Source organism: Nansenia antarctica (genome assembly GCF_963989245.1).
Source record: "Nansenia antarctica genome assembly, chromosome: 4".
In the NCBI taxonomy this organism is placed as follows: domain Eukaryota; kingdom Metazoa; phylum Chordata; class Actinopteri; order Argentiniformes; family Microstomatidae; genus Nansenia; species Nansenia antarctica.
Genome location: NC_137689.1, coordinates 17419270 through 17437156, shown reverse-complemented (window position 1 = coordinate 17437156; position 17887 = coordinate 17419270). Strand labels below are relative to the sequence as shown.

The 17887-nt window shown below is 39.9% G+C and overlaps 2 protein-coding genes across 2 annotated transcripts; one reads left to right on the top strand and one right to left on the bottom strand.

Moving 5' to 3' along the window:
• On the top strand, positions 1 to 10950 carry ublcp1 (ubiquitin-like domain containing CTD phosphatase 1). Its single transcript, XM_080527979.1, has 11 exons — positions 1 to 141; positions 1109 to 1283; positions 4045 to 4136; positions 4389 to 4474; positions 4710 to 4825; positions 4934 to 5032; positions 5128 to 5165; positions 5437 to 5535; positions 6781 to 6897; positions 7965 to 8092; positions 9198 to 10950. Exons 2-11 carry the CDS (start codon positions 1130 to 1132, stop codon positions 9223 to 9225), a joined length of 957 nt encoding a protein of 318 aa, XP_080384105.1. The 5' UTR covers positions 1 to 141; positions 1109 to 1129; the 3' UTR covers positions 9226 to 10950.
• Positions 10951 to 11549: 599 nt separating this feature from the next.
• Positions 11550 to 14115, bottom strand: LOC308155756 (interleukin-12 subunit beta-like; the record flags this gene model as incomplete). Its single annotated transcript, XM_080529130.1, has 6 exons — positions 11550 to 11782; positions 11926 to 11956; positions 12176 to 12285; positions 12593 to 12774; positions 13119 to 13294; positions 14102 to 14115. The coding sequence occupies 5 exons, from the start codon at positions 14113 to 14115 to the stop codon at positions 11929 to 11931; spliced, it is 510 nt and encodes a 169-aa protein (XP_080385256.1). The 3' UTR covers positions 11550 to 11782; positions 11926 to 11928.
• Positions 14116 to 17887: the final 3772 nt, after the last annotated feature.

Here is a 17887-nt window from a genome sequence, read left to right as displayed (position 1 = left end):
GGGAGACAGGAAGAACTGCTGAATAATCAACGCTGAATGAAACTGAGCTGTAAACATAACCAGTTTATTGTCTACCCCATAGAAGTACCTGATCCTGCACAACTTCAGATAACCGAACGGCTTTATTGTGAAGCGACATAGGTATGAATACCTGTAGGTAGCTGCGTGACTGATTGTATGTGCTATCCTTCTATAAATAACAGTCCATGGCTGGCAGGCCCTTGCCTTGCTTGAAACCAAGCAAATAGAGCTAACTTGCTAGAATGAATGAATGACAGGGGCGGCTCTTGTTCTTTTCTGTTGCCGCCGGCTGGTTATTTTGTTGTTTATCAACATTTCATATGTTTATCTACTAGTCTATCTAACTGTATTGGCATGGTATAGTGTCAGTCATTGGCTGGATTATTCTGTTTATACAATCGCCACGCAACCCCCCCCCCCAATTGCCAAATCAAATTGCATTTGATCGATTAGCCATACATAATGGCGAGGGCTGGTTTTTCTTAACTCGGCGACTCGAACCTTGCCAACTAGCAGCGAAATGAGTGGGCCATGAAACTAGCCTGATACAGAATGTGCCCTTCCCTCGCCAGATGATGGTGTGAGTGAGTTGTCATGTCTGACATGGTACTAATTCTCCTGTCATCCTTTCTGTTGTCATGCAGGGTATCCGCGGTGTCTTGAAAAGTATTAAAAGGTGATAAATCAATTTTGGGAAAATCAAGACCCTTAATAAGTATTAAAAAGTCTTATCGACATGATTTTATGAGGTCTTGAATTTTGTAGGTATTTTTCTGAATTAGACTCTGTCCAAAGAGTTTGAGTCCTAAAAACCTTTAGTAAAAGTTCATGAATTTATTAGTTTTATTAAAAAAACAAAGATGAACAGGAAATTCTGTCGTATGATAGTGGTCTAGTCTATTGCAAACTAAAACTGTTAAGTTAAAGGTGTCACTGATGTAAACGGTTACAGCTCGAAGTGGCGGTGAGGTCTGGAAAAATATTGACAAGGTCTTTAAAAAGTCTTAGAAAGGTATTGAAATTAACCTCAAGATTCCTGTATATACCCTGTCATGGAAATAATTGCTTTCAATATGATCCCTCTCAGGCGTGTGAGGTCTGCAGCAGCATGTCAGTGTCTGTGATAATCAAATGGGGAGGCCAGGAGTACTCTATCAGTACGCTGTCGGAGGAAGACACCGTGCTGGATCTGAAGCAGTCGATCAAGTCTCTGACAGGTGTTCTCCCAGAGCGACAGAAACTACTAGGGTTAAAGGTCAAAGGTAAGAGAGTCTTACAATCATATTCCTTGTCCTGTTTGTGCTCGTTGTCATGTTTATCGTTTTCTATCAGCATAAACCGTCTGGAGGCAAGCCCTTTTGTTGGTAGCATTAAGCATAGAGATTATTTTTGAACCATTCAAGGGTGATTGAGGTGGAGAATAGAGATAGCAAACTTATCAACAAACTGTTACAGCTATAACTGATACAGATCTTATCTTCCGGAAGCCATTTCCCTTTACACACTACAGGGCCACATGACCCAACCCGTACTGTGCTGGCTCTATTTTATTTTAACATGATTGTCCTTTTCAAGGTAAGACAAATGTATTTATATAGCACATATTCATACAACCGAATGCAAACCCATAGTGCTTTATGTAAAACATTTTAAAAAGTGCAATAAAAGAACAATTACAAATGTAAATAAAAATAGGTCACCATTTAAAATACAATAAATTAAAAGCTGAACAAAAGAAGTGCAGTACAATAACAATTTAAAAGGTTCAAGATTATTTTAAAATATATTCTGTGAGATACAGGGAGCTGGTGTAGTGATCTAAGAATGAGAGAAATATGATCAACTTTCCTAGTTTTAGTCAGGACTCTGGCAGCAGCATTTTGAATGAGTTGTAATTGTCTAAGTGCCTGTTTGAGAGTCCTGAAAAAAGGCCATTGCTGTAGTCTAACCTGCTAGATATAAAAGTGTGGATATGTTTTTCAAGATCCTGCTTGGACATAACCCCTAATGAATGAATGAATGATCTTTATTGTCATTGTAACAGGTACAACGAAATTAAAATGCAAACGCTAGGTGCTAACAAACAAACACAACTCCTAAATCAATAAAAAAAACAAGAATGAGACATAAATAGGGGGGGGATATAAAAAAATGTTGGGGGGTAGGTGATCAGTAGACATCTGAGAATGTATCTGTTATGTGAACTTCTACACTATATGGCCTATTCACTGGGGGGTATATAGACAGGGGAGAGTTAGCATGTAACTGTGTACTTTTTTAAATATATAAACATATGTAGTAGATTTATATACAGTATATGACCCCTATCACAAGAATGTAAACATATTGCACGGTTATAGAACATTGCACTATTCCCATGGTTATTGCACAGTAGTTTCTCGTATTGCATAGGGAGGGGGAGGTTACAGAGGAGATTTTTTGTTTTGTTTATCTAGATCTTAGCCGAGTTTAGTGCACTTATGGCCCTGGGAAATAAACTAAGTCTGTTAGTCCGGGTGGGCATGATACTGAAGCGCCTGCCTCTCTAATTCTCGCTATATTTTAAGTATGATAATAAGCTGTTTTTGTCGTTGACTTAATGTGGGAGTTAAAACTTAAGTCTGTATCTAAAATGACAGAGATTTCTAACCTGATCTTTCCATTGTATAGAAAGAGATTCGAGGTGAGCACCAACCACCAGCCTCTTCTTTCTTTCAGCACTGGTACAGCAACTATAGTCAGGGGTGCACATAACTTTTTGGGGCCAGTGCTCAGAGGAGCACCTAGGGATGCTGCTTGGTGCTCCCCGAGCTCGCGAGTCACGACCCGTCCCACAGGATGGATAAAAAAGGGATGCATGGATAACTTATATTAGCAAAACGACATTTATTCATAAATAAAGATGAACGAACAAAGGATTGTGTGCAAAACAAAAGAAACAAATGCAAAATCAAATGACTGCTCTTTAAGCATGAAAGTCTGTCAGACTCCTTTAAACACAATGAAATCAACTGACATCTCTTTAAGCACTAACTGAATGTCTGTTCTTTAAACACAATGAAATCAACTGACATCTCTTTAAGCACTGCTCTGTTCTGTAAACACTGAAATCAACTTTTCCACAAAAAGTTACAGCCTAAGCATTTATTTATGCTACAAGCTTAATCATCATCATCACTGCTCTCTTGACTGCTGTTAATACTGTCCTCAATTTCAACCATGGTAGAGGATGTTGTAGGCTATCACTTTAAATAGCTCATTATTTTGATTGTGAAACAAAGTCTTTTTTTTTCTTCTTCTAATAGAATTCCCAACCATATTCCCTGGGTCAGGGGTCTAGGTGAGATAATGAAGCTGTAAAACAAACGTCTGAACGTTTGAAAGCTTCAGAGAAAAGAAACATGTCCCTTGGTGTTGTTTTTCCTTTTAGCGACGAGTCTATCGGGACTGAATTTTCACGTGGCGGCGAGATAACCGTGCGATACGCGGAATGAAAGTACGAGTTACGATACTTTCCGAATGTTTTCGTGAGGGGAGTCGCCGTGGTCGTCGTCGGTCGACTGTTGTGATGGATTAGTGTGGGGCTTGCAGTGATGCAGCAGTCAGCAGTCAGCAGTTGTATTTTTGAGGAAGTAAATTCCTCTCCCAGCGCTTCCAGCTGTTGGTGCGCCAGAGCGCGTTCATGCCGCTGATCTGCCGCGCAGCATGCATTTTGGCGACGCATGCGCACTGGCGCACCAGTTATGTGCACCCCTGACTATAGTGGATGCTAAGCAGACCAGTAGTAGAGTAAAGCTCGGCTCTGTAGTGTGATAATGGTCTCAGTTGCCGTTGCAGTTGAATGGTTCTGGTGTGGTGGTGGTGGTGATGGTGTGCCAGTGGTTCCCGCTGGGAGCATATATATACTGAAATGTATGCACTCATTGCAATGTAATTCACTTTGGATAAAAGCGTCAGCTAAATGGCATAGACTATTATTACATTCTATATATTATACATATTATTATTATGTCTCTCTCCCAGGTAAACCAGCAGAGGATGACATCAAGTTAGGCAGCCTGAAGCTCAAACCCAACACTAAGATCATGATGATGGGCAGCAGAGAGGAGAGTCTGGTGAGGTCCTCCGCCATTCCACATTCCACACTGTCAACGGAAACATCCTAAACACGCAATTGACTAGTAAAGAGTAACTACTACTAACCCTAGTAGAGCATGTATGTTACTACTGAAACTTTGACTGAAATCTTACCCCATTTATTTTGTAGGACAAACGATAGACTGCATCCTTTGAATAAGACCGATATGCTCACAAGGGATCCCTCTCTTGTCAGTGACCTCAATCTCTTTGTCTTTTGTTCTGTGAAGGAAGACGTTTTGGCACCTCCCCCAGAGAATGACGATGTTGTCAATGATTTTGACATTGAAGAGGAGGTCATTGAGGTGGAAAACAGGTTCGATTTTTCTGACTATATTGTTTATGTTTTGACTCACCAGCTGAAAAACTATTCGGATTCCTTCTTTATTCAAGCGATCCAGATGATTGGCGCTGAATATACTTTATGATTATAAAGCCCCTTGGACATTGAAAGACATTACAGACAGAATCACTTCAGATAGACAATGACATATACAGTAGTAGGTTTAGTAGGTTTCATATAAAAATAATACCACGCCCCTTGTCTTCAGAGAGGAGAACCTGGCCAAGATTGCCCGCCGTGTCAAAGACTACAAAGTGGAGGAGATGAACCCCCCCAGGGAAGGGAAGAGGCTTCTTGTTCTAGACGTGGACTACACTTTGTTTGGTGAGTTATTGGGACACTCCTAAAAGCTGTGCTGGCCAGGCGGTGCTGGCTTGCAACGTTAATGCCATTTCAGAGGCTGTTTGAGTACTTTGGATTGTTGTTTTTCAGATCACAAGTCGTGTGCAGAGACTGGGCAGGAGCTTATGAGGCCTTTTCTCCACGAGTTCCTGAGTTCTGCGTACGAGGACTATGACATCGTCATCTGGTGTAAGTACTGCTTGTAGGCTGCTTGTTAGGATTTTGAAGAGTTAAAATGAACATCACTTTAATTTGTCTTTTTCTTTCTTTTTCTTGCCCTCTAGCTGCTACTAGTATGAAGTGGATAGACGCTAAGATGAAAGTAAGTTTTCTGTTTCAGTTAATCTTCTCATCACAGCGAATCATCTCCAACCTGTTGGTGTACCTCTTATCACCAGAAGGTGGCAGCATTGACCAACAAACAGTTTTTTACCAGCATGTAGGCTTTCATTGAGAACAGTAAAATGTATATCTAATGCAGAGCACATTAGTGATTGTCAGATTCTAACTGGTAGACTTGAAGTGTGTGTGGACAGTGTGTGTGTGTGTGTGGGTGGACAGTGTGTGTCATCTTGCCTTCTGTGGTACCTCAGGAGCTGGGAGTGACGGACAACCCCAACTACAAGATCACCTTCATGCTCGACAGCGCTGCTATGATCACTGTGCACACTCCTAAGAGGGGTGTAGTAGAGGTCAGTCTGCCCACACTTCCTTTCTCTAGCACTGTGAGATGGCACTTCTTCTTATCAAAGGCTTTACTTACAATGACTGTTGTCATTGATTCACTTACTTAGATGAATGTACTTATTGTAAGTCGCTTTGGATACAAGCGTCTCTTAAATGACTTAGATATAAATGTAAGCTGGAACGTTAAGACTCAATTCCGATTGCTACTTTATTTCTCTTGATGCTGCAGTGTCGAGGAACTGAAGCCTAATCATTTTACTCTCTTATACTTGGGTTATATATAATTAGTGTTGTTCCGATACCGATACTAGTATCGGCATGGCCACCGATACGCACAAAAATGCTGGTATCGGTATCGGCAAGTACTAACAAACAAACAAAAAATCCCTTTTTTTTTTTTTTTTTAAGTACTAAAGTTATTTTGTTTGTAAATGTTCACTTGCTGTTGCACTACTACTACGACTGATTTATATCTTAAATGGATATTGCACTGATTGGCATCTGTGAGAGCCACATTTCAGGTTTTATAAGGGGTTGATTTTCTTGTCACCATACCAGGTAGACAATAAAAAAAAGTTCTATAGTATTCACTCTCTGTTGGTATTTTTTCCTGTTTTACAAAGGTTTTGAGCAGTGCCAGACTAAGTGTTAGCAATAATTTTACATCGAGGTGAGTATGCGGCTCAAAAAACATGTTTTTTTGTTTTGTTTTTTCAAACGCCGTGGTATCGGATCGGTACTCGGTATCGGCAAGTACTGCACGGTCAGGTATCGGTATCGGTATCGGGATCAAAAAATGGTATCAGAACAACACTATATATAATGGGATGTGACAATAAACTTGAAATTTGAAACAAATCGGCTCCGGGTTCCTACACCCTAGCCAATGGGAAATGATTGGTTAGGTATAAGCATTGTGCTGAACATTCCCCCTAGCTTAGGCAATGGGGGAGCCATTGCATTGAGGAGCAATATTCTTAAAGCTTATACCTAACCAACCCTCTCAGATCTACTTTAGGGGTGAGGGTGAAGACATTGATTTGGAATTCAGCAACAGTCTCATACATCCCACAGAGTCAGGTCCCATAGTCCTGCTTGACGTAGCCATGTGTTACATGACACTCATGTAACACATGGCTACGTCAAGCAGGACTGTGGGACCTGACTCTGTGGGATGTATGAGACTGTTGCTGAATTCCAAATCAATGTCTTCACCCTCACCCCATGATGTGCTTGCCTGTGTGTTTCAGGTGAAGCCTCTGGGGGTGATTTGGGGCAAGTACACTGACTTGTACAGCAAGAAGAACACCATCATGTTCGACGACATCGGCAGGAATTTCCTCATGAACCCACAGAATGGACTGAAAGTAGGTTAGGTTACTTGAGAAGCTAAAACAGCATGGATATGTTTGAAGCCCTGCGCTGAACAGACAATCCCTAGCAAACATGTGGAATGATTTTGACGTTGGTAGTTCCAAAAAGTGTTAAGTCAAGTTTCTAAGCAAAATAGTATTGTACGTAGGGCTGGGTTAAAAAAATCGATTTCCCGATTCTGAATCGATCTTCATTAAATGAGCGATTATCGATTCATAAATCCCGAGATCGATCTTTTTTTAAAATTATTATTATTTATTTATTTATTTTGCTTGCAGCTTCAACCCGCAACGAGATCTCGTGGCCAGATCTCGCGCTACAAGAATTTATCATATCTCACGCAACGTGAGGTCTCACTCTCAACACTAAAATCGAAAAACATGGCGATGGCAGGGACACTCAAGTCACCACCAGGCTTAAAGTCAGATGTCTGGGTGCATTTTGGATTTTAAAAATGTGACGATAGAGATGAGCTGGACAAAAGCAAAGTCATATGTAAATAAAAAGTACATTCATGTAACTGCTTTGGAGTCAATTCATTGATATGTTTAACAATGCTACATGTTATAGGGTTCCTTGAACCATTTATAGCATTAGTTCTGAGAATCTCTTTCATATTCAAGCAAAAAATGTATATTATAACTAGATCGAATCGGAATCGAATCGTGAATCGAATCGAATCGGGAGCTGTGAATCGGAATCGAATCGTTTTGGGAAATCAGTGGCGATACCCAGCCCTAATTGTACGGTACTCTGAGTATACCGGGTAAATGAAAGGCAACTACATGTTTGAGAGACGCACATTATATACAAGAGACCACACAAAGGTGTGTTGACCTGAAAGTGGGAGTGGTTAACAATAGCCTTCCTGTCCATCCATCAAATGGCAGAGAGCAGTTTCAGAGGTGTCACTGCGGCTCCTTGTTCATTGTTCCCATAGGGCGTCTAGACAGACCTGTTTGATTATCATTATCATTCATGACATTTCCATACAAACATTAATGTCATTTTTTTCAGATAACACACTGTTCCCTGGTTTTATGTGTTGTTCTTCCTCTAGATCCGTCCGTTCATGAAAGCGCACTTAAACCGTGAGAAAGACAAGGAGCTGTTCAAACTGTCTCAGTATCTCAAAGAGATTGCCAAACTGGAGGACTTCTCAGGTCTCAACCACAAACACTGGGAGAGGTAAGGCTCACTAAATCCCTTATGTTTCCATTTCTGGGTAACATTGGTACTAGGGTTGGGCAGTATCCGATTTTTAACACTGTGAAACCGTCCTCAAATGTAGTCGCTGCTATACAGTTTCCGTGGCTGTAGTGCACTTGAACTGTGATTTTCCTTCTTATGTTACAGTTCAGTAGCCGTTTTTTTTCTATGTTTTTTTATGTGAAGCACTCAATGCATGTCATTTCTTTGTTGTAATGCACTTTGAGCTTCATTTCTTGTATGAAAGGTGCTATACAAATGAAGTTTATTATTCCCATTATTTTCACACAACAATGTGATGCATGTTCCAGTTTTATTCTCTGAACAACATCAAAAACGGAATAGCAAACTTTAACATCGATTAACAACAATCTATTAACAACAAATTTGAATGCAACAAAGCTTGAGTGCAATTACAGCGGGTAGCCTATAGGTCTGATTAAAAAAAACATGTTCATCTTCTCAGCGGGTGATCGATTATGAGATGGCCATGTACATTTTAAGTATTTCCATCTTTGGCTGTCGCCTTCTTCATACAAATCTTACACACCGCCTCGTCAAGATTTGCTGGCTCTCCCTTGTCATTCGGTCAACCTGAAATGCTTCCAAATTCCAAATTGCAGCAGTTGCTTTTTTTAGGGACCACCTCGCTTGCGCTTGCCATCACTTTTTCTAATTCTCCGTTCTGAGGAGAAGCTGTCATGTGACACGTCTTTTCTGACAGGTTATTTATTTGACAAATGACATTGTTTACAAAAAGTTCTGTCATCACTTTCATAGAATATTCAACCACACAGTGGTGCTGGACAAACACTCTTACGGTGTTTATTATATATAGCAATTTATTATATATATAATTATTTTTGTATTGAAACTGACACTGCTGCTATTTAAAAAACCTGCAGTATATTGGTACTTGCTGGTATTGGTTATAATGAATCTGCAACCAAGAAGTCATTCTTAGGGAATGACTCCCCTGTGATTCCCCTGTTTTTTGTCGCTGTTAGACGCTGGGCAATTTGGAGAGGGTAGGATAAAGTGGTACCTTGTTTTGTGATTATTTCTGGCCCTGTGTTGTCTGCAGGTATCTGTCTAAAAAGCAGAGCCAGTGAGAGCGTTGTCATGGATACGTGAAGGGATCATTCCTGAACAAGGAGCAGTGCTGGACACTCAAGCCTTCACCAAACTACTACTGCCAGTTTACAACTGGGAGGGTTCCCCATTCTATGGCTTGTTTTCTGACTTCGGCCCCCCGCCCCCGCCCTCTTATTTGTCTTTCTCTGTATAACATTGTCTGTCATACATATGCTCCTTCATAGGCCCGGAAACACAGTGAAATACTCTAAAAAATACACACATACACAATGTTTTCTTTTGTTGTTGTTGGGTTTCGCATAATCATTCTGTGAGAGTATTAACTCTTCTCTACCATGACACTTTACCTCTACGTTACTGCATATGAACAAGTGTCTTCTGTGATACTGTTGCATATTGCAAATTACTCTGCCCCCCTCCTGCTCTCTCCCCTGTAGTACCGTATACCATGTAGAGATGATGAAGCTGCCACTGGACCTGAGTGTGTCTGAGGACCCTCAGTAGGGGCGACTGGTGGTGAGGTCAGACCACTAGCTGATGGATTCATTATGTTGCTTGTCTCAGCTTATCTCACAGAGGCCTCAATGATGTTATCGGGCTGTTCTCGGGCCACAGGAACAGAACAGGTATGTCAGATCTAGAACAGCTATGTCACTTCTAGAGCAGTTCTGTCAGTTCTGATCTATCTCTGTGGTTCTCACATTGTGGATTGGTATCAGCTACTGTATGCCTGGAAACCAAAAATATATTTGCTAGTTGGTTGTACAGTATTAATATTATGCATTTGACCTAACTCTGATTTGAACTGAGTACTATTTTTTTTCATACTCTCAGGCAATTGTTAGGTCTACTGAACCAAACAATACTTGTTGTAGAATGATTGAAAATATGTTAATAAAAAAAGGCACTTATCATGTACATGATGCTCTTTGTGTGGAGGTACGATTAAAAGAAGACATTTTGTTGACTCAGTCCCGGGCACTAGACCCTAACATGTCTCAGATTTTGTATGAAGTCTGTTGTGTAATTATTCTCAGTTGACAAGTTCAAAGAAGGGGATGCGGTTCAGAACATTGAGTGAAACACAATTTTGGTATCTGTTACTAGTATCCATAAAGAGGTGAATAAACAGTATTTTTGTCCCTAGGTTGATGAACTGTTGTTTTGGTTTATGAATTGTAACATAAAGAACATCAAGGCTTATTGTTATGCAATAATCTACAGATGAACAGCTATCAGAGGAGAATGAATAAATGTCAGGGTTTAATGTAAGAGTATGTTCACGCTACAATATGTTTCATTTATGTGGAATGGATTGTCATGTATTTATTTTACATTTGCTTCCTTACAACTTTGTTTTCTTATAAATATCTTTTGGTTTGGTTTTGCTACTCATGTCAGGTGGTGAAAGTCAATGTAAATAAGTATTTCAGTTGTGGAATAAAGGTACTGTTGTTTACGACATTATGTGAACTCGGTGGCTAGTTGCCAGCTCATCCCAGGCACTGTATACACATTCAACTGACATATTAAGCATGTCTATTGCAGAAGCAGTACTTTTCACAGTCAAATTTTTTGGTTTAGTTCTCAGTTTGTGATATTTGTTACCTCAGAAAAGTTTGTTTTACAATAATTTGTTATGTCCTTCGATTTTTCATTTGACTCAATTTGTCATTGTTTTACCAAGTGGGCACCGGATTCCTGTTGTGAACATATCCTGACTGTAAATAAAAGATTACACTTTTTACAGACTCTGCTTCTCTGGTCCATTTATTTAACATAATAGCCTGTGTGTCATGACCATTCAGTGTAACACATCTATTGTGAGCTGTTAGAAAACCCATTGACATGTAAGAACATGCTTGTATAAGGGCCAGGACCTGTATTCATAATGTGTCTCAGGGTATGAGTTCTGATATAGGATCAGTGTTGCCTTTTACATCATTTGTGAGTATGGTCCCAGGACTTAGTGCCTAGTTGATTGAACATCTACTGTATAAATCATCCAAATAAATTGCTCCTTATTCACAAACACATTTTAAACACGGATATGAATATGACTGGGCTACATTTATTTTGCTTCCATTTAATTAAGACAGAATTCATGTGAAAGGAATGATAACCATTTTGTATGAGAAATTAAAGATTCAAGTTTGGGTGAAATGACAAATCAATAAAAGTTACTGAGAAGAATTACTTAAGAACACGTCACAAACCTATAATAAATACATACATATCATATAACTTATAACAATCATATAAAATATATCCATCCCCAACATTCACTCAATATATTCTATTAGTTAAAAGCAGAACATCATTTCACAACTGAAAGCGTCAGACTGTCAGGTTAGTTAATTTTCATCTCTTGAGTGGCAAAATAATTGGTACAGTATGTTGGTTAAGTGCCATGTTGAGAGCCGGTTTCCTTGACTATCCAGATGGAAGGTCTTTATGGAACACTGGTCTAGAAGAGTAGTCTGTGCGGTGGTCTCTAGAAGAGCAGTAATGGCGGTGGTCCAGGTGTGTCAATCACTGTTTGATGTTCCGGATGAAGTTGAGAAATTGTCATTCCTTTGTTCATTTGGATTTGTTTTTACAAGAAGGAAGAGACAGATGAAACATTGTCAGACTCATCTAACATTAGAAATACAATATTCTAAATTGAATGAAAACCTAACCACATATAATTGACGTGAGATAAGGAGGTGACATACCTGTTAGTGGCCCCGTCTGTGCCTTGACTCCCTGAGGTACCAGAAAAAGAACAGGTTTGTCAGAAACATGGACTCATACAGTTCTGAGATTTACATGTTTATTTCTAGATAATGATAGTAGATACTATGTAGATAAATAGCAGCCTTCTCATGTGTATGTGAATCATTTTGTCTCCAGCCTATACTGAGGGACGGCTGGTGTGTGACATGGACAGTGTATAAGGGACAGTGTGTGAACATCTCTACTTACCTATCTGTCCAATCACTCCAGGGGGCGTTAGTTAACTTGTCCTTCGCCCGAAGGCAGAAGTGATACTTCTTGTGATGAGTGTGGGGGACGGTGAAAGTTGTGTCCGTTGTCTATTTAAGAAACGCGTGGATAGGAGAGAAGAGAGATGTTACCATCTTTTTAGAATACCAGCTCTGTTGCCATGCCAGCACTTTGATGTACAACAGTTCTCCTTAACTCTGTAACACTTATTATCAGGAGAATCTTCTAGAAGTCACAAATACAGAGAGCAACATTGTAGAAGAAGGCGTAACACAAAGGCAGAGCATAATTCAAACTATGTCGATTTGTTAAAATGTCCATTGAGTACAGGTTAGGTTTAAACTATTATATTGAGCATAATACCAGTGATGATAACATTGATAAACGGTCTTGTACCTCAGATTCCTGTCCTTCAGAGTCACAGCTTGTTTTATGGGTGTTGACCATTTTAACCACTTTCACTTGAAAGAGGAGGGGGAAATAAGAGCATGGTCCAGTCCACGTCTCAGGGGTCTCCCATGTAAATGTTGTTTTATCCTGTTCCTTGGTCATGTTCACTGGTATCTTCTCTGGCTTCACTGATGAGAGAGAGAAAAGAACATAGGACAGTGTTACTATTGTGTTATGTATTGTATTGTTAGTGTATTGAATGTGTATATATATATATATATATATACACTCTAATTAAAATGTAAGAAAGACAGCCAAGACAGCGTCAAGTCAGCGTCAAGTGAAGGGTCAAGTCGAAGTAAGGAAGTGGTAGCTTCCTTACCGCAGAAGAGGTCGTTTCCTAAACCCCTCCTCACAATTCCTCAATTTGAAATTCAATTCATCTTTTGAGTCGACTGATCGGTCGAAGTGGAGTTGATCCCAAACTCTACTGGGGGGTGCCCAGAGCCATACAGAGATAGTGTAGATTTACCTATGTCTCGGATGTAGAAGGATCTGGTCCTGTACTGCTCTAGTAAGAAGTGGTCGCTGAAGGCCACGGTCAGTGTGATGTGGTCCTGCTCCTCAGAGTAAGTACAGATGTTGTAGTCCTGGCAGGTCAGGCCTTTACCTTCCTCGTCCAGCGAGCAGCTGATGTTGCCAGAGCGGCTGTACAGAGGACACATGTAATCAATAACACATAATTTAGATACTAGGAAACTAGTATCTAGTGGAGGCAGAGATCAGAGGACGGGCTCATTGTAATGCTTGGATCGGAATAAGGAATAGTATCAAACACCAGCCTCTGCTGGAAACTACTGATGGTTTATTGATGTTTAACTAACAACCAAAACATTGTTCAACTCACTATCCTCTGACCATAGCCTTAAACTAATATCTCCTGGTTGGCCTCAGTTTCTAACATCTCTTTAGATTATCCATCTGATGCTCTGATACTTTCAATGCATTTAAGACAAGGCTCGAGACTTCTCAAGACAATCTGTTCAGACTCGCCTTCATGGCATGGGTCCTGAGTAACACTATTCCCTATAGTTGCCTGAGCTCTTCCACCATTTTTGATCTTGACCACAATCTTATATTTTTGTTTTCTTTCTTTTTTTTGTACATTGTCCTTCAGTCTTTTTTTTGTCCTTTTTGTCCTTTAGTCTGATGTGTTTTTAAATTAAATCTATTATTACTATTGCCAAAGATCCAAAACATGGGCCATATAGAAGTAGTTGTAGTTCATATAGAATAGTTATATTTCTATGGTTGTATTTCTATATCTATGACTACAGTTCTATACCTATGGTTACAGTTCAATATCCATGCTTACAGTTCTATATCCATGCTTACAGTTCTATATCCATGCTTACAGTTCTATATCCATGCTTACAGTTCTATATCCATGCTTACAATTATTTACCCATGGTTACAGTCCTATATCTATGGCTACAGTTCTATAACCATGCTTACAGTTCTTTACCCATGGTTACAGTTCTATATGGCTACAGTTCTATATCTATGGTTAAAACTCTTTGGAGAGAATCAAAGGCCAATAAGAGAGAACATCAGCACTGTGGTAGTTTCATCTGTCTCACATAATTCATGTGACAATGTGACACAAGTGTTTTTAGACCATGTTTGTGTCCTATCCACTGCATGTGTTAGAGAGCTTTGTTAGGCCTTACCGTTCGGCTTTGATCAGGACAACAGATGGTGACATCTGATCATTGATTTCCCAAGAGCAATGGAATATTCCACTGTGATTTTTCGATGAACATCTTATGTATTCTAGGTAAAAGGGAAACAAAGTCAACAACTATTGCTTGTGAGATATTCCTTTTCCCCCCTGCAGTTGCTGTTGTCGGGTAATAAAAAACATTATATTTAAACATTTTATTGAATCAATCCTTATTCTGCATTCAGTGAGTATCTCCCTCTCACAATGTATTTAACATTAAGTTATGCCCTCTGAGATAAATCAACAAATGCAATGTTCATTCATCTCTCTCCCTCCCTCCCTCCCTCTCCCTCTCCCTCTCCCTCTCTCTCACTCTCTCTCTTCCTCCTGTGCACACACACACACACACACACACACACACACACACACACACACACACACGCACACACACACACACACACACACACACTACCATCTCTTTACCTGAGCCATGTGGTGACAGGATGTTTTTTTTGCGTTTGGCTTGCACCAGCAGTACAGTGTGGTTGAGGTATTCTCCAGACACGGCATTGTGACAGCTGAAGTTCCCTCCTTTTGGCTCGTCTTCATGCCAATCTATCTGATTGGGCATTAGAGCTTCACGGAACATTGACCCATCTTTCCTCCATGTCACATGTTTGCCTTCATAAGAATCCATACAGCGCAGAGAGATGTGGTACTTAGTTCTGACGTCCAGATCCACATTTAGAACCAGCACTGGGGAGAGAGAGAGCACATGACAACGACTGCTTTGAGTATTTCACTTCCTTATCTGTACTCGAACCGCTATTGATATAGAACATCTGTAGTGTATTATGTCAATCATTAATATGATAACAGTGGGAGTTATCACATGAATCAGAAGTAGTACTATATATTGAGACGAAGGCATAGATTGATAAATGTCTTATGTAAATAATGAATATGATAATGCAGAAGACAAATTGTAGATACATTTTTGTCAATGATGAATACGTTAACAAATGGAGTTGTCACATACATCAGTAGTACAGTATATTGAGGAGAAGACATAGATAAAGGTGAGAGATATACAAAGTATTCACCATTGGGCATGAGTGTCTCGAAGGTCCCTATGTGGCTGCTGGAGGCCACAGAGCGTAGGATGAGGGACAGGACGGAGAGTAAAAACATCTTCATCTGGAAGAAAAATAAACAGATATGTGGTCGGCTGGCTTTATCAATTGAATGCTTACTGACATCTAGTATATGTCAACGCTAAATTCCCCTGTGTAGTGAGTGCAATACTCATCAAGTTAAACATTTTAAATGTTATCAATCTATAAAATACATTAAATTCAACTCCATTACTTCATCAATAACACAATTATTGGGGCGCTTGGTGGTGTAACGCACGACCAAGCGCCGACCATGTAACCGCAGGGTTCCCGGTTCGATTCCTGTCACAGACATATCCTGCATGGTATCCCTTCTCTCTCTCACTCATCCTTCCTGTCAATCTCTATTGCAATAAAAAGAAAAATATGAGTGGGACTGCCCCACTCAGAAAAAATTACTTAAAATAATTTAACACAATTATACACATCAATATATGATTCAAACTATAATTTTACATATAATAATAGCCCTTAAAAAAATCTAATTTAGAATCTCAGGTAATGATACTGAATAGATCTTACCTTCATAGGTCTCGTTGCTGAGTGCAGTCTGCTAGAATATGCCCATATTTATATACCACTACAACAGTAGAGAACTGACATAAGGTCACCAATAAAAAAAAGTCCCGGGCAGGTAAGGGAACTGTCCCTATCTGTCTCTTATTGTCATGAAATTCTGCAATTTGAGAATAGGCTATGTGGTCTGGCAGTCAGAACTAAACTGAATGAAGGGCCTAAATTTGGAACTTCTTGGTTACATGACTGATGTCATATCTGAACTACCTAGATGAATAGATAATCAGACTGGTCACAAGTTCTGTGGTCACACTGTGGTTCAACTAATTCCACTGTGGTCAACAGCATGTCGTGTGTTTTCATGCACTTCCTCATGAAAGTCTGTGTGTGTGTGTGTGTGTGTGTGTGTGTGTGTGTGTGTGTGTGTGTGTGTGTGTGTGTGTGTGTGTTGCAGCTGGAAATTTGCTTGCGACTCAAATATATTTGATTTATTCAAACACACTGATTTAAACAGAACTTGCTTTTCGTCTCCATTTTTATATTGAGCAATGAATAAATCTAATATATTTGAGTCGCAAGCACATTTCCAGCTGCAATTCGTATAGTAGACACTGACCAGCTCACTCTCCTGTCTATCTCTCTGACAGTTTAGATTACTATGAGTGAATAAACCAACCCACAATAATCTCTAGACAGAGAGATTTGATTTACTGTATTATCCTATATTATACTGTATATACTATACTATATTATACTATATACTATATTATAATATGCTATACTATATTATACTATCCTTTATACTATACTATATGCTATATTATAGTATGCTTCATGTGTGTATAACTGATACAAGGAGAGAAAGCCACGACAAAAGAGATTGAGACTGACGGAGTGGAACTGTGGTAGAAGACAAGGTGGGAGAAGGGGGGATAAGGTGAGACACATGATGCTGCTTCCTGCCCACGCGTGACCTATCAGGAACAAGGAACCATGCCTGGTGTGTGTGTGTGTGTGTGTGTGTGTGTGTGTGTGTGTGTGTGTGTGTGTGTCTGTGTGCTCGTGCCTGTTTGTGTGTGTCTGGGTGGCAGGCAGGTATTTAGATTGTGAAAAAGTGAATAGAGGTAGCCTACATTACAACAATCACCTATAATTAATGAGTAGTTTAAAATGAAACATGACTGTGAAAACTGAGCACCCTGCAGGGTTTTACCGCAAGTGAAATACCATCATGGCCATTCTGAAAGACCAAATGGTAAATGCCTAGGTTTATAGCCACATACCTTGATGGAATATGATTCAACGCTGCAGTTCCCTCCAATCTATCAAACTCAAACTGTTTAGTCATACAGACTGGGACTACCCCAACATGAGACCCTGTATGTTGTAAAGGCTTTATCAGTATCATTAATACTCAGACACATCCAATGGAAGGGCCATAACACTTAGTTATGGTTTAAAACTTAAAAGTTGTATGGCCCTAGCTGGGGATGTTGCCTCCCTTACTCTACACGTGGCTGTAATGTGATACAAATACATTTTACATCCACACTCATCTTATTAAGACAAACCATTTCAAAAGTCCAACCAGCATAATCAGAGTTGGTGTTGACAGTAAAGACCCCCTGACAAATATAATGAAGAATCTTCCAGTGTTCAATTGTAACCTGTCATTTCTCCCCCATGTTGAGAACATTCTGAACAGGGTTGAGTTCAGCAACTGAGCAACAGCATCACAAGGCATGCACCCACGCACACGCACGCACGCACACACACACACACACACACACACACACACACACGTGCACACACACACACACGCACGCACACACACACGCACGCACACACACACACACACACACACACACACACACACACACACACACA